General features: G+C 38.7%; 1 protein-coding gene across 1 annotated transcript in view; it reads right to left on the bottom strand.

The window, feature by feature from the left end:
* Positions 1 to 2,650: 2,650 nt before the first annotated feature.
* The window catches only part of pacrg (PARK2 co-regulated), a 176,561-nt gene continuing 151,920 nt past the window's right edge, over positions 2,651 to 27,291 (bottom strand). The window contains exon 5 of the mRNA XM_055172213.2: positions 2,651 to 2,947. Coding sequence (XP_055028188.1) covers positions 2,787 to 2,947 — 161 coding nt within the window. The 3' untranslated portion in view covers positions 2,651 to 2,786. The remainder of the gene's footprint in view (positions 2,948 to 27,291) is intronic.

Here is a 27,291-nt window from a genome sequence, read left to right as displayed (position 1 = left end):
ACAGAGAAAAGGAGTGTTTGTAGTCTCACCCCCTCTACAAAGATATTGGACTTCCTTCTTTCAATGATGCAAAATGATGATTTTACATCATTGAAAGAAGGAAGTGCAACACTGAAATCTGTATTTTTCCTGTCTCAAGGGAAACAGAGGGAATGATGCATGACCATTCAAAAACATGACTGGGTTTCTAACTATACAAAGCTTAAAGGATTAGTCTATTTTCTTAAAAGAAAAATCCAGATCATCTACTCACCACCATGTCATCCAAAATGTTGATGTCTTTCTATGTTCAGTCGAGAAGAAATTATGTTTTTTGAGGAAAACATTGCAGGATTTTTCTAATTTTAATGGACTCCAACAGAGCCCAACATTTAATACCCAACTCAACACTTAACAGTTTTTTTCAACGGAGTTTCAAAGGACCACAAACAATCCCAAACGAGGCACAAGGGTCTTATCTAGCAAAACGATTGTCATTTTTGACAATAAAAATAACAAATATATACTTTTAAAGCACAACTTCTCGTCATGTAGATCCGGTCGTGATGCACCAGCGTGACCCCACGCAATACATCATGACGTCACAGAGGATGAACGCGAAACTCCACCCCAGTGTTTACAAGTGTGTTGAAAGAGGACCGTTCCTACATTGTTGTATGTCAACTGATACTAATTAATGTCTTTGTGGCAGTTTATTGTTTAAAATGGTCCGCAAATGTGCGTTTTATATATGAAATACGTGACCTCCCTACGTCACTACGCATTTACGTTAGGTCGCGCTGGACCGGACCTAGACGAAAAGTTGTGGTGTAAAGGTGCATGTTTTTTATTTTTCTTGTCAAGGGTAACGGTCGTTTCGCTGGATGGGACCCTTGTGCCTCGTTTGGGATTGTTTGTGGTCCTTTGAAACTCCGTTGAAAAAAACTGTTGAGTGTTGAGTAAAGTATTGAATGTTGGGCTCTATTGAAGTCCATTAAAATGAGAAAAATCCTGCAATGTTTTTCTCAAAAAACATAATTTCTTCTCGACTGAACAAAGAAAGACATCAACATTTTGGATGACATGGTGGTGGGTGCATTGTCTGGATTTTTCTTTTAAGAAAATTGACTTATCCTTTAATGCAAATGGGTGAAGTGTCCCTTTAATGGGAAGTAATAAAGAGGGGGCGTAAAGAATAACAAGAGAAGATTATTATTTCAGGAAACAGCTTTATCTAATCTGTGACCTTTAAAAGTGGTATTCTACATAACCTTGCCAGTGAAAACCTTTTTTTTTTGTGATTTACTGTTTTCTACATAATATCATCCTATATAATGTAAATCATATTTTGTTAATATAACCTTTTAATATTTACTAAGTAAGATGATATGAAAAAATAAGATTGTGAGACTTTAGCCTGGATTTCACAGACAGTCTCACAGACTACCCAAAACAGATCTGGTGGCAAACTGAGATTTTTATACACACTGGTGGAAATGAAGAGTTTGGTTTCAAAACACAATAAATTCATTTTGACTAATTTCGGTAAAACGTGTTTTCTATACCAAGAAAGTGACAAAATGAAAACCACTATTTTCCGTTACAAACTTTCATATGGCATCTTTAGGTTATAATAACATTAAAAATTCAAATCCATAATTTTATTTTCAAAGATTTATTACAAAAAATGATTATTTTTTATTTTTGAAAGTTTTTTTTTTTCAAAATGCTATAAATCTATTGAATCAATATATAAATGTGCATTCATCTTTGCCATGTTATATTCATTTAGTTGACTAGTGGTATACACTGATTAAAAAAATTAACATTATTGGCATTAATCAAAACACCTACTTTGTCATATTAAGAACACTGTCAATGCTGCTGTCATCCTCAGGACGTCATCTCTGAACTTTTTTAACAGCGATCAGCTGTAAAATGTTTTGGTCCTGCTCGATTTTTGTTGACTTCGCGTAAAATAATGGAAAGTTTTTCATAAGATCATCTGGGGTCAATGTGTTAGCATGACAGAAGCTTGATGCTGTCGGGAAAACAAGCAACAGCCGGCATTTTTCCGTCTTCCGAGTGCCTCTCGCATAAATTATTCGATTTTGATGGCTTACGTTTCTTCCCCGTCACAGAAAACCACCGCAGGTCAATGCCAAAAAAAGTATTTTTTTGTTTTTGTTTGTTTGTTGATCACGAAGTACAAAGTAGATGAGAAAAACTATGTGTATTCAAAGTGCCGCCATTGTTGTTTACAATGCGTGAAATGGTGCGCTGTGATTTGTTGAGCGGATTTATTGCATTCTGCAGAGAAGGAGGACTGGTGTTTGTTGCGGTTTGGAGAAAAGGAAGAAAAGATGAAAGAATAACACGGTGGATATTGGATTTTGCGTAAAATTAAGAATTTACTTTTTAATACTGACCTGATACAATACTGAACTCTTTTTTTTTAAATGCCGCTTATTGCGTTTTGGAACCAAACTCTTCAAATATTATCATCTGATCAATATGTTCATAGAGGTGGCCTAATATATAATTTCTCGCAGAATAAAAGTAAAATGCAGGTAAGCGTAATGAGTTTTTCCTCTTTAGTTTGCTTAGCCGTGCATGTGAGTGTCTCCTTTGATACAAACTGCAACGCTACGCACAAACACCCCAGGACACGTTCCACTGAAAATCAGCTGTATTATGAGTTTAATAAAGTCTGAAATTAAAATTGTGTAATATTGTGAATGTGATTACATGGCTTTATGAGTGTGCGTGTGTAAGTCAGTGTGTATTCTCTTCTCTTTTTTTATTTTTTAATTGAGGAGGCAGGACTCGTAGGTGGGCACCATGTATTTGATGTTGATGAAGGCGTCTTCTCCCCCGTAGCGTTCAAACACCTCCAGGGTCTCCTGGATCAGGTCTCCAATGTTTTCCCTCTTCTGTTGACTGTAGTCAATACCATCGCCTGAGTTTACTGCACACAAAACGCAAACAGAGACAGAAACAAATGATGAATGCCTTACTTTAGGACATTACTAGGACAGTGAATACTCATATTACAAAAAGCACACAGAGGAACAGATGTGTCAGGGTGCTTAATTCTGCAGATCTGTTTTCTGTCATGTGGTCCGACTTTAATCACTATATATCATCAGCACTCCAGCGATTTTATAGTTGTAAAAGTTTAAAAGCTTTTAACAGCCATCCCTATTAAAGTGTGTGAGAGTGTTCGCAAGCATATAGCCGCACACACACACATCAGCAGGATTCAGGATTCATTTAGCAGTTGGAAAATGGGGGTGTGGATCAGGTTCGACCAAATGTCCCTCCACAAAAATCAATGAATCTTTGTGAAGACCAGCCAACGGGTCCCATGAGAATAAATGCACTAACTTACTTAATAGACACAGAAAGTACGATAAGAATGAAAACATAAAGGTTATGTGAATCATTTTTTGGTCAATGTAATACTTTAAATTTAATATTAAGCTCATGTTTCTATGAGGGTTAGAAGTAGGACTGGGGTGGGCTTGGGCTATAGTAAATATCACTTAAAGGAACACCCCACTTTTTTTGAAAATAGGCTATTTTCGGCTGCTGCGTAATATCATAGCGCCTCCTGCAGCCATGTAGGGCAGCAAAGTCCTTGATTATTACGCAAGAATGAGAGTTTAGTTCCTAGACATATCGGCCTATAAAATCGCAACTTCTATTTTTCTGTCGGTCTTAGTACACGATGTAGCTACAGAAGAGTCAAGTTTTAAATAGGAAAAATATCGAAACTCTTTGGTTATTTTTTAGTGTGATGCTAATGGTCTAATCAGATTTAATGGATTGTGCTAAGCTATGCTAAAAGTGGTACCGCCAGACCCGGAGATCAGCTGAATGGGGGGAGCTGGAAAAAAACTATTTTCAAAAAAAGTGGAGTGACCCTTGAAGGCTTCGGTATTATTCACTTTTTAGGCGTATGCGTGGGGTCAGTGTACAGCGCATGTGACACACAATTTCGTCTTCAAAATAGTATGCACATACTATATTCACACCACCAGATTTTTGTAACTGATTTTTGATACTTTGTACTCGCAGGTCGCAGATGTCGACAAAGGTGGATGTATTTGTGACAGATAGTGGTATTGCCACAATGTGCATAGATCAAACGGCTTTGTCTGCATACCAATACATAAAGTATACTTGCAAGCCTACACTGACCCCACCCAATAAATACCTTTATTCTTAACTCTTTCCTAGGGATGCTCCGATCAATGCCGATCTCCACTAATAATACGTGGCCGATCACTATTCTGAATCGGACAGCCGATATTATTACAGCTATTTCATGTACTACAGCTTTTGATCAGTAAGTCCTTATCGATCTAAAATCACTGTTAGTTTGAGTCGTTTATAACATGCATTTGAAAAAGCAACACTCGCCAAACATAATTATTAAACATATTCTTTATTATCATGAAAATACCTGAAAAGGTTTGAAGAACGGCGATGTAGATATATCCTTCAGCCATTTCATGGAGCTGCGTGTCATCACATCTGCGTGTGTATTGTTCTTCGTCTACAGCGCATTTTGAGTTTCTGCACGGGAGCGCCCCCTGGCTTTTGGATGTGGCGGCATTTCACCGTAGTTCATTGAGAAACATAGCAAGCATTATCGGCCGATCGATCGGAGCATCCCTACTCTTTCCCCGCCAGCATTTTTCATGATTTTCACAAATGCCTCCCAGAAAATAATCTTCTTTAAATCTATAAACATACAATATATTAAATGAAAGAACAGACACTCTGCTTTAAAAAAAAAAAATGTCATCCTACCTTCATTAGTTCTCTTTTATCACCTCTCAAATATGGGTTTCATCAAAAACACAACATTTTGAGCAAAAAGCTGAGATAATTCAATTTTTCTGAAAGACTTTTGATAAAGATCAGATTCAGAGCGATTCTCAAAACATACACGGACATACAGCTGTTTGCCCTAGGGCAGGGATGGGCAACTTCGGTCCTGGAGGGCCGGTGTCCTGCAGAGTTTAGATCCAACCATAATCTAACCATAAACACCTGAAGCAGCCAATTAAGGTCTTACTAGGCATACTAGAAACTGTTAGGCAGGTGTGCTAAGGCAAGATGGAGCTAAACTCTGCAGGACACCGGCCCTCCAGGAGCGAAGTTGCCCATCCCTGCCCTAGGGCGATACATCCAGGATTTATGAGTTGCGGAAGTGAGTCACCTGGTAGATAATAGCGGTATTGCGGATTGACGAGATAACTCGTCAATGGCGGGGAAAGAGTTAATAAGTACTAGCTAGGCAATCCATTTGCACTTTTCAAACAATTTCTTAATTTTTATTGAAATAAATGCCTTTTTAATGTAACACATTAACGGAAATGGGAGACGTGCGAGGTTGCGGATTCTAACCAGGGACATCGCTTTAAAAGCTGTGTATTATATAGCCGTTTTATATAAATAGCATTTGCTAAGAAGGAAAGTTATTTGCACTGTATAAATGAGACTCCAAATGAATAAATATAAATGAACCAAAATTTGTATTGCATTTACAATCCTGTGAAATAAGGTGGCCAGCACCCCTACTTCTCGCACACCTGATAGTAACAGACCTAAAGATCATGTTGTCTGCTCTAGACGTATGTGTTTGTCTGCTGGTCTGACATTAGAGAAACCCATCAATCACAGAGTAACCTACAACACACAAATCAATACAAACACACCCCTTCACTTACAACCATATACAACACACAAACACACTCTTAACCTGACACTCTCTCTTACTGTATGAATATGTGTCTTTATTTAACCTAAATCCTAAATCTTTAACCTATCTAAAGACTCATTCTAATCGACTTTCTTGTTGTGTGTCGTTCGTCTCTTTCGATGAGGTTGCTAGGAGGCGTTTCTAATTCTGGAGTACCGTCCGTTGCAGTAACTGATGAAAGACAGATTACATTAGCTTCACTGTTTCACTCTCATTGGTAGTCGCTCTCGAAATTCACTCATCATTTCCCTAAAGTTAAAGGGGAATGCTATTTCAAGCATTCTGACTTGTTAACACAGTTTAGGAGTTGTAACCCTTATGCTAAACATAAGCAAAGTGTCAAAACACAGTCTCAGTTCGATGCCGGATTTGCCACTTGTTTACAACTGATGGAGAGGTCCCAACTTTAAAAGACCCCATTTAGGAGTCGCAACTACAGGTGTAAGTAAATCAAAATCTCACATGTTTTGTTTGCAATTGGCACATACATGCTTGTAATGTAAACAACGCGAACAACAGCAAACATTTTTCTCCTCAGTTGGCATTGTAATGCACTTATGACATTTACATAGTTTAACTGTAGCCTGGTTAACACCAGACCAGTCTCATAGAGAATGAGACATGGTCTGGGAACCATATGGTCATGTTCGCATATTTGAGGCGTGGTTTACGAATGCCCAGAGCCGTTTATTGTGGGCTACGAATGTCTATCAAATGCATCTGTACGTAGCTCATAGCCAATCGTTTCAATTATACCAGATGACGTATGTAGAGCGACACCAACTCAAACGTAAACAACTTTTATCGGTACGTGCCCACAGCTGAAAGCTTTGCAACTAAACCGGTAGCTGTATATTGATATTGAAAAGCAACACAATTTAGTGGCACTGTGACAACCACAGTACAGGCATAATGACAATATGATATTAATAAATACCACTTAACATTTATAAGTTAATTGTACTTTGTAGACGACAATGCCTAGCAGGTTGGTCCTATAAAACTCCGTGGCTATCATGTCTTGCCATATCCAAACATCCTTCTTGGATATGAAATTGTTTAATGCCAAAAGTTGCTCTTTTTTAAATAAAGTTGCGTTCAAAACTACTTAGAACACTGTCTAAGCCTGCATTGAAAAGTAACTTCACGTCTGCTGTGTTAGATAAACAAAACGGCTTCAGTGTGTTGCATAGACGTCATCATCGTCCTGCTGCCCCCTCCCCGTTCTGTGATTGGTTCCCTATTTCAGGTGGAAAAAAAGTCCATAGTTTCCATGCTAGACTTGCAGCGTGAATAAATTGACGCGCAAGGCAGCATGGGGAAACCCAAGCTAGTTTAAAATTATTGTTAAAATAACGGATAAACAAACAAGGATAAATTACCAGATAGAGACGTCCTCCTGTAACCGTTGCTGCTGTTGTTCCTGTTGATCAATTACTGACTCAGTATCTGATTCTGGATAATATGTGTAAGGCAGTATCTGACTGTAAGTCATAGTTATTTAAAAAAAGTTTTTATTTAAGTTGGATTTCCACCAATGTCACAGCTGTCAGATTGGTATCCAAAGGCTTGCGTGTACTCTTAACTCTTCAGCTCCGCCCACCGTACGCCTTCAAGTATTCAAGTATTCAAAAAAAGAAATGGCCATTCTGTTTTTAAAGGGGGGGTTTAATGGTATTTCAAGCATTCTGACTTATTAACACAGTTATAGAGTTGTTTCCTCATGCTAAACGTAGGCAAAGTGTCAAAACAGCAGTTGGGCGTGTTTCAGAGTATTTCTGTGCCGAATGCACTTCGCCAGAGATCGTACAAGTTTCGGCAATTTTTTTTCGATTACAGTTCTAACTGACGTTTCAGGGGTTTTCGATACGTATCACTTCTTTATATGGGCTTCCGCCGGAAAACTTCCCCCGGAAAACCCCGCCCAGCCGTCAGTCAGCGGGAGACGCTAAAGCTTGCTAACAGCTTATCACGCCACTCAGCTTTGTTTAATTTCAAAAGTCAACAATGGCACAACAAGAAGTGTGTTTTTGGATGTAAGGAGAAGACATCCAGCCTTATGGAAACAATGGATATAGTTTATTATCCGGATTAGCAGCGGAGTTTTGCATGTGTGTTTGATGCGGTGGATTTTCAGAACCGGGTCATGACGAGTTACACGTGGTAAGACTTCTGTCTTATGTTGGAAATAGGCGCGTGTATATTATATAAATGACACGAACATGTAGTGAATCATAAGTTAAAACAGTGTTGTATATTGTTGTATGACTCGTACTCGCTCCTCCTGCGGTTTAACTCCTCCTTCTTCATTTTTTCGTACGTCATCGGAAAGATTCGGTAAAGCTAATCTTTCTTTTATAAATCTGATTAAACTAAAGACTCTTCAGAGATATAAAGGATGTCATTCTACTCTATAGGTACTCCAGATTAACATCAGAAATGCAGAAACAGCGTGTGTTACGTGAGCTTTAATAATCTGACAACACGAAAGACTCTGAAATACTACTCTGTAGGTAACAAAGTTTAACATTAGATTGGCAAAAAAGGTGTTATGTGAGCTTTAAACATTTCCCCACTTCCTGCCGCCAACAATCGCTGGAATTCGCCAAGCTTCACTCTGCCACTGCTAGCATCTGCCATTCCAAATAGGGCTTAACATTATGTCTTTTTTGTCCTTTCATCTCCTGTTGACATATCCATGTCATTTTTGTATTAGCACCATAATACAGGCACTCACCACCTACAGCCGATCGACAAAACATGAATACAAAGACAATAAAATCCCGGTTTGTTCATTTGTACATAATCATAGTCCTTCACAAGCAAGTCAATTCACTCGACAGCCATCTTAAAGAAGCCCCTTGGTAGCAATTTTCTTGTCTCACAATTGCAGCTCTTATCAACTTGGACACTTTTCCTTTATTTGTAGCCAATTAAAAGCTATAAATAGCCAAATCAATTTGAAATCTTCTTTAGAATGGCAATTGGTATGAGCTTTTATGTGCTATGAATTACAGTAATTGTACACTTCATTCATAACGATGCACATTGGTGAAAGCTGACAAAATATGGGTGGAATGTGACCCAAAAACTGTTGCTATGTCCGAAACAGCTCCCTATCTTCTACTGTATATAGTGCACTATATTAAGCTTCCGCCATTTTTAGTGGTGTCCGAAACCACTTCATTCCCTACATTTGTTTACTACTTTTTACCCACAATGCACTCTGATTTTTGATGTAAAAGTACATACAGCCACACAGGTGTATATAGGGTTATGTTTATTATTAATCTCTTCCCTATATGGTAGACTCAAATATCATTCGCTATACAGGGAATAATAAAGAAGTGAATGGTTTTGGACACAGCACATACGGGTGATTCTCACGAAATCCAGATTTACTGAAGAAGGTGTCCAGCATCAGATTTTTTTTTAAAAAGCCCTTGAAGCCTATTTTTTTGCATATATAAGATTAAGGTCTGAACTTACTATAACCATTATTTTTAGAGGATTTAAAAAATATTTCCTATAGAATGATTTACATTTTTTAGATTATCATTACCAAAAAATATCATTACCGCAACATGATATTACATTAAATATATGCATTTACAAACTCATGTTTAGGTAATGAGTTAACTAAAATGTTGTCTAGGTACTATGACAAACATAATTTTTACTTTTATCTGGAGAGAAAAAATAAGAACTGCTTACCTGGTAGCCATCTTGAGTGTCACAGTTAATTATGTCCCTTTCAACAATTTTTTTAAATGTTAGTAAGGGCTTAAACAATGATTGAAAATAGTTGCGGAGGATGAGAAATTTTTTCTTGGTCACATTTATATTCCTTATTATTGTCTCTACATTTACCAATGATCACCATATACCACATGTTTCTTTACTGTAAATGTTTATAGTATAACATGCACTGAAGCGTTTATTTATTATAAATATTTCCATGTCAAAGAACCCAAATCCAGTCATTGACACGTTGCGGTAATGAAAATTTTCCCCTTAAATGTGGAAAAAACAACAAAATTGGTTTGTATGTCATTTGAAATCATGTGGAAAATAATACGTGAAGAAATGTTTGTAACTGTATGCTTCTTATTTTGATACTCTTACTCTGCATTTACTTTTATATCAAAATGTGGTAACACTTTATTATAATGTTCATTAATTAACATTAGTTAAAGGTAGGGTAACACATTTTGAAAAATGCTAACGGTAGCCGCCTAGCAATGAAATCCCGATCCCACCCTCAAGTCAAATCGCCATCCAAAGTCACGCCTCTTTCAAAACACATGAACATGCACAGATCAGACGGTCACATCTCATGTCTCATTCAGCAGTGAGAAAACTTTGCAGTACAAAGACGAACTTCCAAAATAACCAAACAACTGGTTTACATCAGAATTAGTTTAAGCACACGTTCGGTTGTGTAGACGTAGTAACTATATCGTTACGCTAATCCGTAAACGAATACAAATTTCATAAGCAACACAATGTTTCATCAAAGTAGAATATCTGAATCCATCTCAATGCAAAAATATCGCGTACCTACCTTACCAAATTAAACAGTGCAACGACTCTTTCAGACCCTTTGCAGCTCCTGCAGCTGTTTCATCTCGTGGTAAAGCAGTAAAGTTACCGATGTTCATTTAGGTTTTTGCTCTTGCTGATCCAGGCAGTTTTTGCTGTTGTTGTTATAAAAGATGCCTTTAGTTTTGTGCCTCCTGTGTAGGTTGTCAATTTAGCAGAAAAGTTTGCTGTTCTCACTGTTTACAGGCAGGAGGTGAGCGCACGTGAAAGCGCCGATGACGTCTGGTGTCTGCGTGGACTCGCTGCGCGGTTGGCATTCAAATTATGCTTACGTATGAGGGACAAAAATGGAAACGTCCGTTCGGACCGAAATCTATGATTTGTTGAACATTTTTTGGTCCTACGCCTTTCACAGATAACATAAATTTCTACAAATACATTTAAACAACTTAACACAGTGATTGCTATCAGGATGTAAGGAGACTTTTAACCAGCATAACAAAAAAATTTTCAGGATCAAATCTGTTACCCTACCTTTAACTACATTAGTTAACATGAACTAATGATGAACTGCACTTGTGCAGCATTTATTAATCTTTATTAATGTTAATTTCAACAATTACTAATACTTTATTAAAATTTGGTTAACGTTAGTTAATGCACCATGAACTAACATGAACAAACAATGAACAGCTTTATTTTAGGGCTGTCAAAAGATTAATCGCGATTAATCGCATCTAGAATAAAAGTTTGTGTTTACATAACATATGTGTGTGTACTGTGTGCGAACACTAAGTATATACAATTACACACACATTCATGTATATATTCAGGAAACATTTGCATTTATATACTGTATATAGATTTATATAATTTATATTATATATAAATATAAATATTTTATATATAAATATAACAAATTTTTCCTAAACATATACATGATTGTGTGTGTTTTTATATATAAATAATAATTATACACAGTACACACACATATGTTATGTAAACACAAACTTTTATTCTAGATGCGATTAATCGCGATTAATCTTTTGACAGCCCTACTTTATTTCTATTAACTAACATTAACAAAGATGAATAAATACTGTAACAAATGTATTGCTCATGGTTTGTTCATGTTAGTTAATACATTGACTAGTGTTAAATCATGAACATTGTAATAAAGTGTTACCCAAAATGTTTCATGACACCTCACAAGTCTAATTTCGCGAAAATCACCCATATGTATATTGAGTATGTGTGCTGTATAGAGTACTAAACTGTATTAAAAGACTAACGAGATGATTGCGTCTTCCTTTGCTACATCTCCCAATATTGTTCCCACCTGTGATTTTATCCTTATACCATTTCAGACATACAACAGGGACCTGCTGAACACTTTCCACCCCTGTTGTGTGAGCATCAATCCTGTAATAGACCACCTTACATTGTTTGGACCCCAGACCCCACATTTCAATAGTGTGACAGACACAGCACGTTGTGGGTCTATACCATAGGCCACACGTCTCCTTTACTAACACCCTCCAGGGGTTCAGATCCTGGGGAAGCTGTCAATCACACCGCAGGTGCTGCTTCATACATATCAGTACGGCCCTCAAACACAGGAAAATAAAATCAACTCTCTTCGTTAATCCTGCCTTCAGGCTTCCTTTTCTCTCGCTCGCTCAGCATCTCGCTCAATCTATTTACAACAGAGGCTCTGAATGCAAGAAGAGAGAGAGAGTTAGAGAAGAGAGAGACTGTGTGGTGAGAGTCTGAGCAGAAAAATCCTCAGCAGAGGGTTTTAAAGAAAATAGATGTATCGAGAATGCTTTGAAGAGGTAGGAGAGCTTCATTTGCCATATGTGCATGAACTGCACACAGATATGCTTCTGTTTGGAGTCATGCGGAGAGCAGGCAGCGACCTGGAGGGTTCAGGGGTAGCGTGAAGTTCAAGCGGGAAAAGTTGAAATCTTACTCCTAACCCCCTGGATAGTGATTCTCTTAAAACACAATAAAGATGACAACAAAATGAGGATTATTTTCATTTACACCGAAATCACTTATTTTGTAAGCTGATCCTGTAAATACTTTGTCAAAGGCCTCAGAAAGCAGAATGCATGAATTCCAATGGACTGTGCAACATTGCAAGCTCCAATCTGATTCATATGCAATTTCTAAGAATCTGAAGGCGCCGGTTTTTAATCAATCTGCCAGGAAACAAAGTTCCCAGACTGCTACAATTATGCCTGGCAGACTTTTTTTGTTCATTTTGTGTGCTGATTTGGAGAAGAAAAAAAGCACAGTTGAATTTCTGCTGAAAACATTTAAGCATGGTAAAAATGTGATACACTGAGCTGAGAGTTTAACACTATTGGCAGCAGGAAGCAAGATCAAATTCGCAAAATATGTAAAAAATGAACACGCGAGGGGCGTTTATAAGATCCTATCAATGACAGGAATTTGGATTCTGCAGAAGGAGCATTCAGCCAGAAATACAAGTATAACAAGTAGTTTACAAGGTTTGTGGCATTAAAAACTGAAAAAATGTAAACGTTACATGTCTGTCAAGACATACCAGTTCTGTCTAAGTGGGGGTTTTCAACAGATTTATCTGCTATAGCTTTTTAAAAATATAGGTGCCTTACGATGTCACATAAAAAACATTTTTGGTTGAATGGTTCCATAAAGAACATTTAAAGACATACTACGCTGTTATTTTACCTTAATATAACAGCTTCAAAGTTATATCGGTGTTAAAAAAGTCATAGTAGGGCGAATCATCCTCCTGTCGAAGCTCGGGGAGGACGCCGCTAGCAAAACCATCAATGCAAGCTTGAGAGAACCGCCCCTGACAAATCTCGCGATAATCACGACTTGCTTTACGGCAACAACGTCACAAACGTTAGGTTTGTTCGACTTCGTGCGGTGCTGCAAGAACCAACCGCCGGATGACGTCAAAGTGCCGCAAGAATGATCCGAGACGGCACTTTGGCGTCATCCGGCTGTTGGTTCTTGCGGCGCCGCATGAAGTCGATCAAGCCTATAACAACAACTGCACGCGCGAATTTAAGACGTGAGGCTAAACAATTTAAAAGTTAAGAAAGCGCGTTCGAAAGAGAGAAGGAAAAGAGAATCTGACCGCGTTAGGAACCGGACAAGAGTCCCACTCGGTCAGGTTTTTACTCGTTGGCGTGAGCTAAAAGACAGCACTGGAGGGATGCTGATCTGGCGATCTTGTTGATGGACTAGTAAGTAAATCTCTTATTTATAAACTTGTTTGCGGCCTATGTTGTATGTTGTTGCGCTTGCTTGTAGTATGTCATGCGATTATCATGACAACAGTTGTCAATATCTCACATAATTATCAGGACATAAATAAGCCTAGAGGTTGTAAATAGTGTAAACATGCACAATATTGATAAATAGCAATAATCATGTATAGTGACATTATAACGAACAATGTTATGAAATAATGCAATGTACACAATTAACTTTGTCATGGCATTTTGTAATGTTTACTTGTGATTTAGCTGCAATCATGTAAAAACGTTATAAGCCAGCAAACGTGGTAGGCTACTTTATTATTATATGCACTTTACACTTGGAATAAACTTCTTATTATCCTATTAACATCATCTGTAGTTTAGTAGACTATGCAGTAGCCTAATATTTGTATGAAATTGTGAAACATCACCTGGTCATTATCTTCGAAGGTGTACTAGAGTGGGAAATTACGACAGTTGCAAGTATTTTCCAGCGACTCTAGGGGTCGCTGTTTGACAAAAACGCCGAAAATGCATAGAGCGGCTTTAAAGTTAGAGATCAGATTCAGAACGATGATCAAAACAAACAGGAGTTTTAGTGGATGCACCTGAGTTTTATAAGCTGGGTAAGAGTGTGACCTGGTGGATAATAGCGAAAATATAGATCGCAGTAAAAACTCGTCATTGGCAGGGAAGTGTTTTCTTTTAATTGATGAAATAACTCGTCAGTGGCAGGGGAAAAAGGTAACATCTAAAGCATTTAAATGCTTGTCAGCTAAGCTCTTTGGTTGCGATGATACTTCTGTTTTGTTTACCAGTCGTTGTACGATGTACTAGTTGGTTGTTGTGGTATTTCTCCTGCCCCTCCTCCACTGTGATTGGACGCCTGAGTGAAAAGTGACGTTTAACCCAAAGCAGAAAATGTCCAACTCTGGGCACTCAGAGTCGAACGTGGGAAAAGCGCAGAGGGTCGGCGCTCAACACTGAAAAAAATCAATTGATGATGTATTTGAAAAGCACGCCGCTTCCATTGGAAATCGCCGGTGTCAAAACACCTTGGTGTGCACGACCCCTTAAATGTCACAAAAGGTTCTTTATGGTGAAAAAGATTCCTTGGGTAATAAAAAGGTAAAATATGGCATCGCTCTAAAAAGCGTTTTAAGCACCTTTATATTTAGTTTATAGAGAAGACGTCCAACTAACACTATGGTCCAGAATCTGTGTGTAAACCATAGAATGTAAAAAATATGGACCTAGTGTCTGTGACGTCACCCATTGGTATGTGAAGATCGTTTTTGAAGCTTATAGTAGGCGTTGCCTGCCGTCGCCATCTTGGCCGCGCATCACCGCAAATCACGCACAGAAAACCAAAAATGGGTAAGAGGCGGGACGTGGGTGAAGCTGAGGTGGCTGGTTGCTGAAACCACGCCCGCCTAGCTCGACTCAGTGGCTGTTCAGCCGTCACTCAAGTGGCCACGCCCTAAATTATGCAGAAGTTTGAGGCTTATTATAATTTAAACGGATGAGTTACAAAAAAATTCACCCCCCTCACAGTTGTCATGAAGGGCAAAATAAGCTATATAGACCAAAAACTATTTTTGTACCAGGCTGTAAACATATTATTTTCTACTGTAAAGTTGGGCATTTTAACATGGGGGCTACGGGGAATCACCTTCATGGGAGCCTGCCTCTAGCGGCCAGTCGATGAATTGCAGTTAAGACATTTCCGTATTGCGTTCATCAGAGAGATCGGAAGGTTGCCCCTCGGTGTAAACTGGGCAAGACAAGGTAATATTGTCTGAAACTATATCATTATCATCTAGTAGCAGAACAAGAGAGAGCATCAGGAAGCTCACATCCATCTGTGAAAGCCCAATGTCCTCTCTCTCGCTCCTATTCATTGTAAGCGTGAGATGAGGTTCAACAGCTGTGTCTTTCCTGTCCTCCTCTTCAACTCCATTTCCACACCTCTATTCTCACCCCTCGCTTCATTCTTTCTCTCTTGCTCCAGTCTCTTTCCATCAAGGCAGACAGGTTGGCGTCGAGAGGGTTGTCACGCCAAAACGATGTCTACATAACTAATCCGTCTCTCTCTACAGCTCTGTTTCAAAACCTAGTGAGCTGCCGTGCTATCTATCTATATAGGCAGCTGTTATGATAGTCTAATAAACTTAAAACGGAGCACACATAAATATTGTGTCATTTTTTTATTACTCTGCACTGTATTATTAATACTTGTCGGTAATATATGTTAATATTTTGATATATGTTTGCTTATCAACGTTTCTCTCACAGCAGTGCATTTTGGGATTGTAAAGGATGCATGCAATAATTCTATGCATCTATGCATAATTGACTTTTACCATTTGGTAAAACTTTTGAGTCAGTTGCGTACCCAAGATGCCCTAAAAAATATCCTAGTAAGTAGCTCAGCAGGTTTTGAAACAGAGCTTCTTTATTCTCTGGATTCAATCAGAGCTGGGATTTTGCTTTGGGGTAGCAGCTGGAGAACTGACAGCTCCGGTGTTTGGGTTTAAACTAGACTGATCCAAACAGAATGTTGATATTGGATTACATCGCCGCTAACCACCGGCAGGGTGTAAAGAGAGTACAAACAGTACAACACACTGCGAGGCCATACATTTTCCTAAACAGAGAGAGAACGTCTGTCCTTGTCAAAATAAATTCATTAAAAGTGCTCATTGCATAAACTTATGAATACTACAAAAATGAAATGGGTGATTATAAGGAAAGTGAGTGCCAATGAGAGGTGAATGAGTTCTTTGCATTGGGACGGATGGATAGATGGATAGTAAACCATCTAATGGGGCGTACACATCACTGAATTTAAAGGAAAACACCACAGTTTTTCAATATTTTACTATGTTCTTACATCAACTTAGAAAACTTAATACATGCCTATCTTTATTCAATGCGTGCACTTCATCTTTGTACAGCGCCTTGTGAATGTGTTAGCAATTAGCCTAGCCCCATTCATTCCTTAGGATCCAAACAGGGATGAATTTAGAAGCCACCAAACACTTCCATGTTTTCCCTATTTAAAGACTAGTTAGAGTAGTTACACTAGTTATGGTGGCACAAAATAAAACTTTTGTTTGGAGCCATAGGAATGAATGGGGCTAGGCTAATTGCTAACACATTCACAAGGCGCTGTACAAAGATTAAGTGCACGCATTGAAAAAAGATAAGTATGTATTATCATAGTCAAATATTGAAACAGGGTGGTGTTTTCCTTTAACAAAACTGTTCAACGCTTCTGCTAACTTGATTGTTTGTATTTATTGCTCTGTAAAAGTATGCATATACATGTAGGCGTGTAGTGTTTCTTTACAAATTAACATCACCATCTATGCATTGTACGCATAATACAGTGTTTTAGTTGTAATATGATCTTTTTAACAGCGTTATCAAGCATACGTAAATATTTTCAACCACGCAAAGGAAAAACTTTCTGTTATGTGTAAACATAGCCGCAAAGATGCATGAAAATAACATCCAATAAGATTCTCCTGGGAAAAGACCTAAGTTAATTTATAGTGCCTACCTTATAGATATCAACAAATCAGAGATTTTCTCATTAAATGATGAACTCAAAGTTAGTCTTGACCACAAGAATTTAGCATTAAGGTTTGTAAGACACACATTGATGTCACTGTAACCACCTCAGTACTGTATCATCTCTGTGTTATCATACGCACCTTATTACCAGATCACAAACACCCCTCACATAAATGCAGTACACGGACACACAAATAAATAGCTGTTGTATCTTACATAACCCTAAACCCCGTACATATGCTTAACGTACACACATTACATATATACTTGACTGGCATTCCTATACTTACACATATACAAAGTGAGAAACACAGATCAAATTAAATATATATATATATATATAATACGTAAAACAGGATTTAAAAAAAAGTGCTATCTCTCACTGGTCCTGACCTTGTTTGAGCTTTGCTAATGGTCCTAGCATTAATATTCATGTCCAACAGCTTGATGAAATGTACCTTTGCACTGTGAACAGGTGTGCATGTGTGAATAGCTCATTTACACCTCTTAATAGGCGAATGAGCATTTGTTCATGTAATGACAGGACTTTGTTATTTGTTTAAATTATTGCTTTTTGCATATAGCAAAAGATCACAACATAACGTTTCACACATTTGCCAGATGCTTTTATCCAAACCTATTACAAACCTATAGTAAAGGCGTAATTTTATCATGTGTTTCTTGGGAATACAAACATGCTGTACTAGTTATTCAAATCTAATTGATTCAAATTGATGACCTTTTGTGTACTTTATATAATTAAAATAAAACACTACACTACCACTACAGCAAAGAAGTTCAACATTCGGTGACAACCACCAAACAGTTACATTGAATCTGCCTCTGCACACTGTGAAACAACTTATATATATATTTTTACTCAAATTTTATTTCAAATTACTATGTTAGGAAATCCTAAGCATACAAAAGCATACAAACTCTGTTGTCATTGTCACCTAATTCCAAATAATCACAGCATGAGTTGTGATTTGTTTTTTTCTTGTCTTGTCATGTCTTTTATTTTGCATGGCCGCAACGCTAGTGCTTGTTCCCAAGATGGCCCCTGCCACGCCTGAACCTGTTCCCAAGATGGCCGCTACACCTGAACCTGTTCCCAAGATGGCAGCTTCATCTGAACCTGTTCCAAAGATGGCCGCCACCAAACCTGAACCTGTTCCCAAGATCGCCGCCACCACACCTGAACCTGTTCCCAAAATGGCCACCACCACACCTGAACGTGTTCCCAAGATGGCCGCCATCACACCTGAACCTGTTTCTCAAGATGGCCACCACGCTTGAACCTGTTCCCAAGATGGCCACTTCACCTGAACCTGTTCCCAAGATGGCTGCCACCACGCCTGAACCTTTTCCCAAGATGGCCACTACCACCAAGATGGCCACCATCATGCATGAACTTGTTCCCATGATGGCGCCATCATGCCTGAACCTGTTCCCAAAATGGCCGCCACCACACCTGAACCTGTTCCCAAAATGGCCGCCACCACACCTGAACCTGTTCCCAAAATGGCCACCACCACACCTGAACGTGTTCCCAAGATGGCCGCCATCACACCTGAACCTGTTTCTCAAGATGGCCACCACGCTTGAACCTGTTCCCAAGATGGCCACTTCACCTGAACCTGTTCCCAAGATGGCTGCCACCACGCCTGAACCTTTTCCCAAGATGGCCACTACCACCAAGATGGCCACCATCATGCATGAACTTGTTCCCATGATGGCGCCATCATGCCTGAACCTGTTCCCAAAATGTCCGCCATCATGCCTGAAAGTGTTCCCATGATGACCGCCACCATGCCTAAACCTGTTTCCAAGATGGCCGCCATCATGCCTGAACATGTTCATAAGATGGCTGCCGCCACGCCTGAAGCTGTTCCCAAGATGGCCGCTGCCACACCTAAACCTGTTTCCAAGATGGCTGCCATTATGCCTGAACCTGTTCCCAAGAGGGCCGCCGGCACGCCTGAAGCTCTTCCCAAGATAGTTGCGGCCAAGCCTGAACCTGTTCCCAAGATGGCCGCCACCACGCTTGAATCTCATTCCAATATGGCCGCCACCACTCCTGAACCCATTTCCCAAGATGGCTGCCGCCACACCTGAAGCTGTTCCCAACATAGCTGCCGCCATGCCTGAACTTTTTTACAAGATGGCTGCCACCACGAGTGAACTTGTTTCCAAGATGGCCGCAACCAAGCCTGAACCCCCAGCCAAGATGGCTGCTACCACACCTGAACCCACAGCCAAGATGGTCGCTCCTTTAAATATTTTTGGGGAAGGGTAAGAAGGGATGAGGCAGAGTGGAGGATGTTGCTGGTGTGTCCGATCCGCTGCTCCACAGCCCATGCCCACCATTGCTTCATGGCCCAGGCCTAACATTGCTCCACGGCTGAGCCCTGCCACTTCCTCACGGTCCTAAAGGACTTGCATTTATGAATATTGTAGTTTTGTGGGCTTTCTATCTATTGAGTTATTAAAGTTATCTGCATTTAGATCCTTCTCAAGCTGTTTTGTTCAACTCCTCATTACAGGAAGTGGAAAAATGGCGCCTGAGAATTAGTCGTGCCAGAAAGTTCCACAATAAGAGAAGCATTAAGCTGACATGCACGCACACAAAAAATAGTAAAATGTTCCTCGTGTAACATGAGTGTTTGAGAGAGATTCTTAAGAGCTGCTGTTTGTGAAAGATGAGCTGGAGGCCCGAGACAGCTGGGTATGAGGGGAAACAGTGTGACAAAATCCTCCGAAAATATAGAGATGGGAGAGACTTTTTATACTGAGGTTCACCATGCAGAAGAGAATATTACGTGCTAGGAAAGAAGGAAGGTTATTTCAGTGTTAACCTTGTCATTTGACCTGCCCTACCGAGGACAGAAAGTCAGGAGACCTACTGGTGAACTGTCAAGCTGATGAAATAGTGACAATGGCTATATATGTATAATGCATGTGTAAATTAGATAGCATTACGATGTATTTCTGGTAAGAGGTGTCCTGGATTTTTATTGCTACCTCCCAGGACGACTCAGCTTTTTTTGCAAGGTACACTGTAATAAAGTCCCTTTAGGGAAGTTGTAACGCCTCTGAGCAGTTATTTAAGTCATGCAAGACTAAAGTCCTATCTTCCCAAATGGGAAAAGATGGATATCTCTAAAATCACATGATAAAATTACAATTACACAACATATTTTTGACCAACAATTAAACTTGACAACATAGTTTCTTAAGCTCAACTTGCGCAAAACACCTTTTTTGTTCAAGGTCGTTTCAGTTATTGTGCAAGCGCACAAGTTGGCAAGCGCCTCACGTAACTCTGTACAGAGTCCCTCCCCATCTGTCTTTGTCGATTGATGATTGGTTCCTTTAACTGGAAGGCGGGACATCCAATGCCAAAGTGGCTACGTTGAATGTTGCATTGCCTCCTATTCATAATAGCAGTCCTCATTCTTGTTATATCCAATATCTTTGAAAGTGGCACAAGCTTAAATATTTTAAATATAGTGACAAAAATAGTACATGTAGTAGTATAGTAGTTAGTTTTATATAGTATTATTATTGTATTTTATATATTTCTAAATATGATATTTAAGGCATATCTAGTAGGGATGTACGATATAACTGCTTATTTTTAATATTATCGGTTATCGGCCTGATAGCAAAATTAGGCCGATAAATGAAAGCCGATAAATGAAAGCCGATAAATGATGGATTATTTTGGTTTGTTGAACCACTTCACTTGCTCATTGCTGGCCATGTGGAGTTTTGATTGGTGCTTTCTGTGACATAGCACGAAGATGACACGTGTTGCGGGCTTAAGAAGAGTATGCTAGTCTAGCGCAAAGACAAGATGTCCGCGGTCTGCAAGTTTTTCATTGTGAAAATAATATGAATATTTATCGGCCTATAAATATCAGTTATCGCCCCAAATTTAAAGAGTTATCGGTATCTGCCAAAATTTCCATATCGGTGCATCCCTAATATCTAGTTATGGGTTTAGTGACCTGCAGCCGTCAGATATCTGTTTTTACTGTCCCAGAGTAAAATGTTCCCAAATAAAGTACTATAAATGGTAAGAGACAATGGTACAGTGATGGTTATACGGTATGAATATTATACTCATATACTATAATTGTTAATGTGGTACATTATGTAAAGTGTTTAGAAACTTTAAGTGTTTCCCACCACTTCCTAAAACTCTTAAACTTGGACTTCAAGTGATAATGGAGGTCATTTACCAATGAAAGTTAAAAAGATACTGTATAAAAACAGCCTGTTTAATGCTAAAGATCAATTATAGAGAAGAAACAGTCATGTAAAACTACATTATAAGCTTATAAAATAAATAAAACTAAAAGTGCACACTATAGGCCTTTTATTATCATTCAGGTCTGCATCCCTTATATTAATGACATTAAATTTGATCTTTCTGCCAGTCTTCCCTGTGTTTGCAGTGATAGAGATATTCTTACCGCCATCAGTTAGACGCATGTCAGACTAATGAATTAATGGTCTGGAGCACTTATGAACCTCTCTTCATCCGTCTATGAGTTAAACTGCTTTCAGCCTCCTCCGTTAATGGAATAAAGAGTCTTTAGACGCAGCGTCTGACCCAGTCTCTCCTCTCCTCTACATTCCCCTGAGGCCTATTAGCATTCCAATCCATTCCACTTTAGTGTTTTTCATTGGTCAGGGTGATTCGTTTCCAATATGATTGGCTGAAGAAATAGGAAGGCGGGAAGGGAAATCACAGCCTGTCAAAGTGATTAACTGCATAGGCCGACCAAGACACCAGCGCATTGACCAGCTCTCATATTCTCAGTCTTTCTTTCACCCCATCTCACCGAAATGCAAAGCGGCATCACCTCTGTGACACAACATGTTTTGGAGGTTTGTCAAGGCCAGATCATGCACGCTTTTGAAAGGAGGGGCGGCTCTCTAGTAAATGGGACTTTTATTGGGTCTTTAGGCAGGAGCTTGTTGTGTTTATAGACAACACACATATTAAACCAAGAGTGTTACTTACATAAAGCTCAGCATGTGGGTGTGTGAGTGGTTCAGGGCTAGGTTATGGACCGGGTCAGCGCCACAGATTTCCAGACTTTCAAGGCTTTCAAATGCCTCAGCTCACACAGTTTTTTTTTTATGTAATATTGCAATATTGTGTTTATTATCATTATTAGTCATTATTTAAAGAGCACCTATTGTCGATTCACGTTTTTACATTTCCTTGGTGTGTTAAGTGTGTATAAGTAAAGTACACGATGAGGCGAGTTATCGTCTCCAACATAAAGCTCTTTTCTTGGACTACAACAAACACCCGGATTGTAGGCAACAGTTTACTTCCTGGGATTGGTGATGTAGACAAGACCGACATTATCATAATTCCTCCGGCTTCGGACTCAGCTTGTAAGTTAACTCCTGTTAGCGTCACATTTCCGGTTGACGTCAGAGGTATTCAGGCCAATCACAACGTACAGATTAGCTGGCCAATCAGGGAGACAGAGCTTTTCAAATCCTTGCGTTTCAGGAAGAGAGTAATATCTGGAGCTACAAAAATGTACGGTATGTGGAAAATAATGTGTTTTTTTACTATAAACCACACAAACACATTGTATTATACCAAATACACAAGTTGCTTTTTAGTAATAAAAACTAAAAAAATCTAAATCTAAAAATGTACTTCTGGCCACTTGTGGCGATTATACATCAGCTAGACGGGAGCATCCATTAACTCTGCCCCCTCCAAATGTAAGTCTAATGCCAGTTCCATTTCTAAACGAAACACCTACTTTTTTATCCAATCAAAGCACAGTGGAAAACACAAGCCACACCCAATTTTTTCCTCACGTGATATTCTGTTTCATTTGATCTCGACTTCCGGTTCATGGGGACTTTAAAATTCCCAATAGAAGCCGAACACTGAGGCCTTAGAGGCATACAGTGAAAACTGATCACTGATCAGTAGCTTTCCAAGGCCACACATGGATTCATGGGACATGAGGTATCATCTAGCAGGAAAGCAACACATGGCATCTTTCTCGAGTAACAACAAACCTGTTACATTCACATCTGCCACTCCCAAAATGAAACAACATTTTTAATCCTGTTTAACCAAAATACAACAAACATCTTTAATCCTGTGTGAGAATTTCACATGCATAATTTGCTTTATTGGTAGCTTTACACTTGTATGTGTGGTTATTGCAGATCCCCACTGTTCAAAAGAAAGAGGAAACATCAGTAGTGTTAGTATTCTAATCTACTTCCAATGACATAAATGTGCCTGAAGTTACTGATAATACAGAGCACTAACATTTTACACACAAAAAAAAATAAGAAAGAGGAAACATGCCGGCTATCGCAGCAAACATTGTCCCTCTAATCGGCTACTGAGAAACACATTGTGGTTTCTCTAAGCTATAGTACAAACAGGGCCGGTCCTTGGGGTTATGGGGCCCTAGGCGAGACCTTGAAAGTGGGCCCCACTGGTGTAAAAAATTTCATAGCAATGCAATTTGACAAGTGAAATTAAACAGTAAAAAATGAAAATATATATATTTAAGAGCAACATATTTAGCAATGATGTTAAAGTGAAACAGCTGTAGTACAACAGAACTACAGTACTGTATGTATCAATACAAATATCATGGATATTAATACAAAATAACTACTATAGGGTGATACAGTATTCTGTATACTGTTTTTCAACCTTACTGCAGTATATTTTTAGTATCTAAGAATTTTACTATACAGTTTACTACAGTAAATTATATAGTATAATTGTCTTTTTTTCATGTGGGTAAATTCAGAAAGGGTGATGGACATTTTTCTAATGTTTTTAAATTAGCGTAGGCATTAAAGCAAAAAAAACCTTTACTTTGTGCTTTTCTTCCTCTGCTTTTCTCTTTTTTTCTTCAGCTCCTAAAATGTATCATTTTGATGCCATAGTATGCCAAAGCCTACCACCGCAACCTCACCAAAATAAGTCTTGACGTAAACCTTGCGTTGTTATACGATACTACATTACCCATAATCCAAGACGTTTCATTTCCAAGCATGCGCAATGAGACACACCTCCGCTAGTGCAATCGCGTCATAAACATTATGCAAATTAGCCCACTCTGTTCTTATTTTGTAATGTTTTATGTCTTTATTTATACTAATGTTTTGTATTTATTATCATTTTACTGTAGATTGTGGGGAATTTATCCTGTTATTAAATTCCATTTTTTTTCATCTACCGTCTTTGTGATCCCTATTTTAATCAATAAGGTCCTTGCGTATGCAGTGTGTACTGCCTGCTGATCGCGTCTATGAGATTTGTGCAATGACCAAATACATTTTATGCATGGAGGGCCCTCGTCTTGTCGCGGGCCCCAGGCAATCGCCTGTATTGAGTGCAAAATAAATGCATTATCCCTTAATAAACATACATTTAGGTCCAGCATACATGTCCAGGTCTTACTGGAAGAAGATATAGCAATATCTCAATGTGATCTCCTGGTTAAATAAAGCAATAATAATTTATTAAAGAAGCAGTTCCTCCATACATTATTGATTAATCATTTTCATTATTATTCAAATTTTGCTGATGCACAATAAGACTGGCATCTGTTTTTCTTTTCTTCTTCCATTCTCATGACATTGAGGATACATGTCACTGCTTTTAAAAATTATGTTGAGTCAAAAAGGGACAAACCCAGACATAGGGTTAAAATAACCCCAAAATTTTATTTGGGGTTGAACCAACCCAGTTTAGGTTAAATTAGAACCCAACAGGTTGGGTTTGTCGCCCCTTTTTAGAGCGATCAAATACAGCCAAATAAATGTTAGAAACTAAACATAAAGAGGAAGAGGCACAGCCTACTGTGCCAATTTAGCAAATAGAAAATAATAGAAAGAGTAAAAAAGACTGGAAGAAAAGATGTATTTTTCATTGTGTCCCACATGAGTTGCCTTCTCATCAGTGGTGCAGTGGTAAAGGAATAGGCTCTCACAGTTCACCTCATTACCGTCTGTACACATGACACAGACTCTTTCTCCGTCTCTCTCTCCTCCCTCGGGGTGGATGCTTAAATGACAGCTATTAGCCAAACACAGGGCTATTTGTTTTCATATTTCCTGGCCCCGGTGCTGTCTGACATGATTCTTTTGTGCCTGCAGTGTTACATTCCGCACCCGCACGTGTGTGTGCGTGTGTGTGTGTGTGTGTGTGTGTGTGTGTGTGTGTGTGTGAGATGACTGATGGGGCGGCAGGCAGAGCTGGTTTTGCTTGACTGCTAAACTGGGGCATTTGCGGAGGTGGGGGGCACAGCATACTGATACAACTCGTCCATCATATGAAGAGAGACAATTTATATATTCCATTTTTAGGAAATGTTGTATTTCTTACATTTCATACCAATGAAAGTCTTTGATTTTGGAATGAAGAGATGGAGAGTTGAGAGAGAAAAAGATGGGATGAGAGTGATGGATGCAGTAAGCATATAAGGAAACATGTGGCCTCTAATGTATTAGTGGACAGCAGATTTTAATATTCAATATTTTGTCCATTAATAGTTAGTTAGATTCTTGAAGCCAGATGCGTCATGACACTTTGGGCCAGATTTACTAACAACTTACACCAGTGCAAACCATCATTTTGGGTGTTAAAAAACGTAAAAAACAAAAAAAAAAATTACTTAAGGTGCGCAGTGGATAATTATCGCTGAAAAGGTGTGGTCTGGGGTGCAACTGACCTTATTGCATAGGCATTTCTATACTGATTGTTTTGTGGTTTGTATATGGATATCTGTTTTCTACTATTCTCTCATGCAGCTGCATGTGACTCTCGTCCTGGGCAAATGTCCGACGAATATGAATTTGTATTGTCTACTTTTGTTGAAATTCTGTAATGTGTGAAGCGACCTTGAGCTTGGGAAAGGCGCTATATAAATTAAACATATTATTATTATTATTATTATTATTATTTCTAGGAGTTTCACACAGAAAATTTATTGGAGGAAATATTTAAATGATTCTGAAGGTTTCGCATGTGATATGACTGGTATTTGCGCCATTATTTAACGCTGAAAAAAGTATGTCTTAAAATTACTTTACGCTTGAAATGGCTGCAATTATTGCTAAAAAAAAGAGGCATAACAGAGAGCGTGTGATACAATGCAGATAATTGTTTTAACATCTAACAGTTTATTTGGAATGCCAGAGGAACATATTATTCAAAAATATTGTTTGCCAAGCTATGCTATTTTTCATTTGTTGAAGTAAATAAAATAGGTGCCACTAGGAGAAGTCACACAATACCAGACGTTTCAAAACTTCATTGTAAACCTTATTTTTTGTCCTCCAGTTCTGTTCAGTGTACTATGGATTCGTTAGCTGGAATTACACACCCCGAATTTTCCGCTGGGATGTCCGTGGTGCTAAATTCAAGATTAGCTCTGCTTATTTACGACCCTGAACTAATATGCGCTGCTCTTAGTAGATTGCGTTGGACATTATGGAAATCAGCTGTTGCGCTTGTATTATTTAATTTGCGCTTTCTAAGTAAATAACCCGCAGATATTACCACTCCCATCTGCGCTTTTTTGGAATTGCGCTCTCACGGTAACTTGCCCCGTTTAGTAAATCTGGCCCTATGTATTCTAAAGTATATATTAAACATAGAAAATATGTTTAATACACACTCTTCTTAACTCTATTTAACCAGCTGATAGACACAGAATTCAAGAAATGAAGAAGTCATACCAGTTAGTGTGAGTATACAATTGATGGTGGGTTTTATTGCGTTTTGGAACCAAACTCTTCATATATATATATATATATATATATATATATATATGAAGAGTTATATATATATATATATGATGTTTTATACACTCCGAAATACAGGTAAGAAGTTGTCACTAGGATGGTACCTTTTAAAAAGGTCCTAATTAGGGATGCTCCGATCGATCGGCCGCAGATCGGTATCGGCCGATAACGGCATTAAATGACTCGATCGGTCCTCGTTAAATTTGCCGATCTCGTGAACCGATCTTTCTGTTTACTTTTGTCTGTCATGATATGGCTCCTCAATGCGGCTGCACATAGAGACCATTTTTACGCAGTGAGAGCATTTTTATAACCCGTGGCTGATGAGCGACG

This window comes from Misgurnus anguillicaudatus, chromosome 7 (genome assembly GCF_027580225.2).
Source record: "Misgurnus anguillicaudatus chromosome 7, ASM2758022v2, whole genome shotgun sequence".
NCBI lineage: Eukaryota > Metazoa > Chordata > Actinopteri > Cypriniformes > Cobitidae > Misgurnus > Misgurnus anguillicaudatus.
This window is presented reverse-complemented; position numbering and strand designations above follow the sequence as displayed.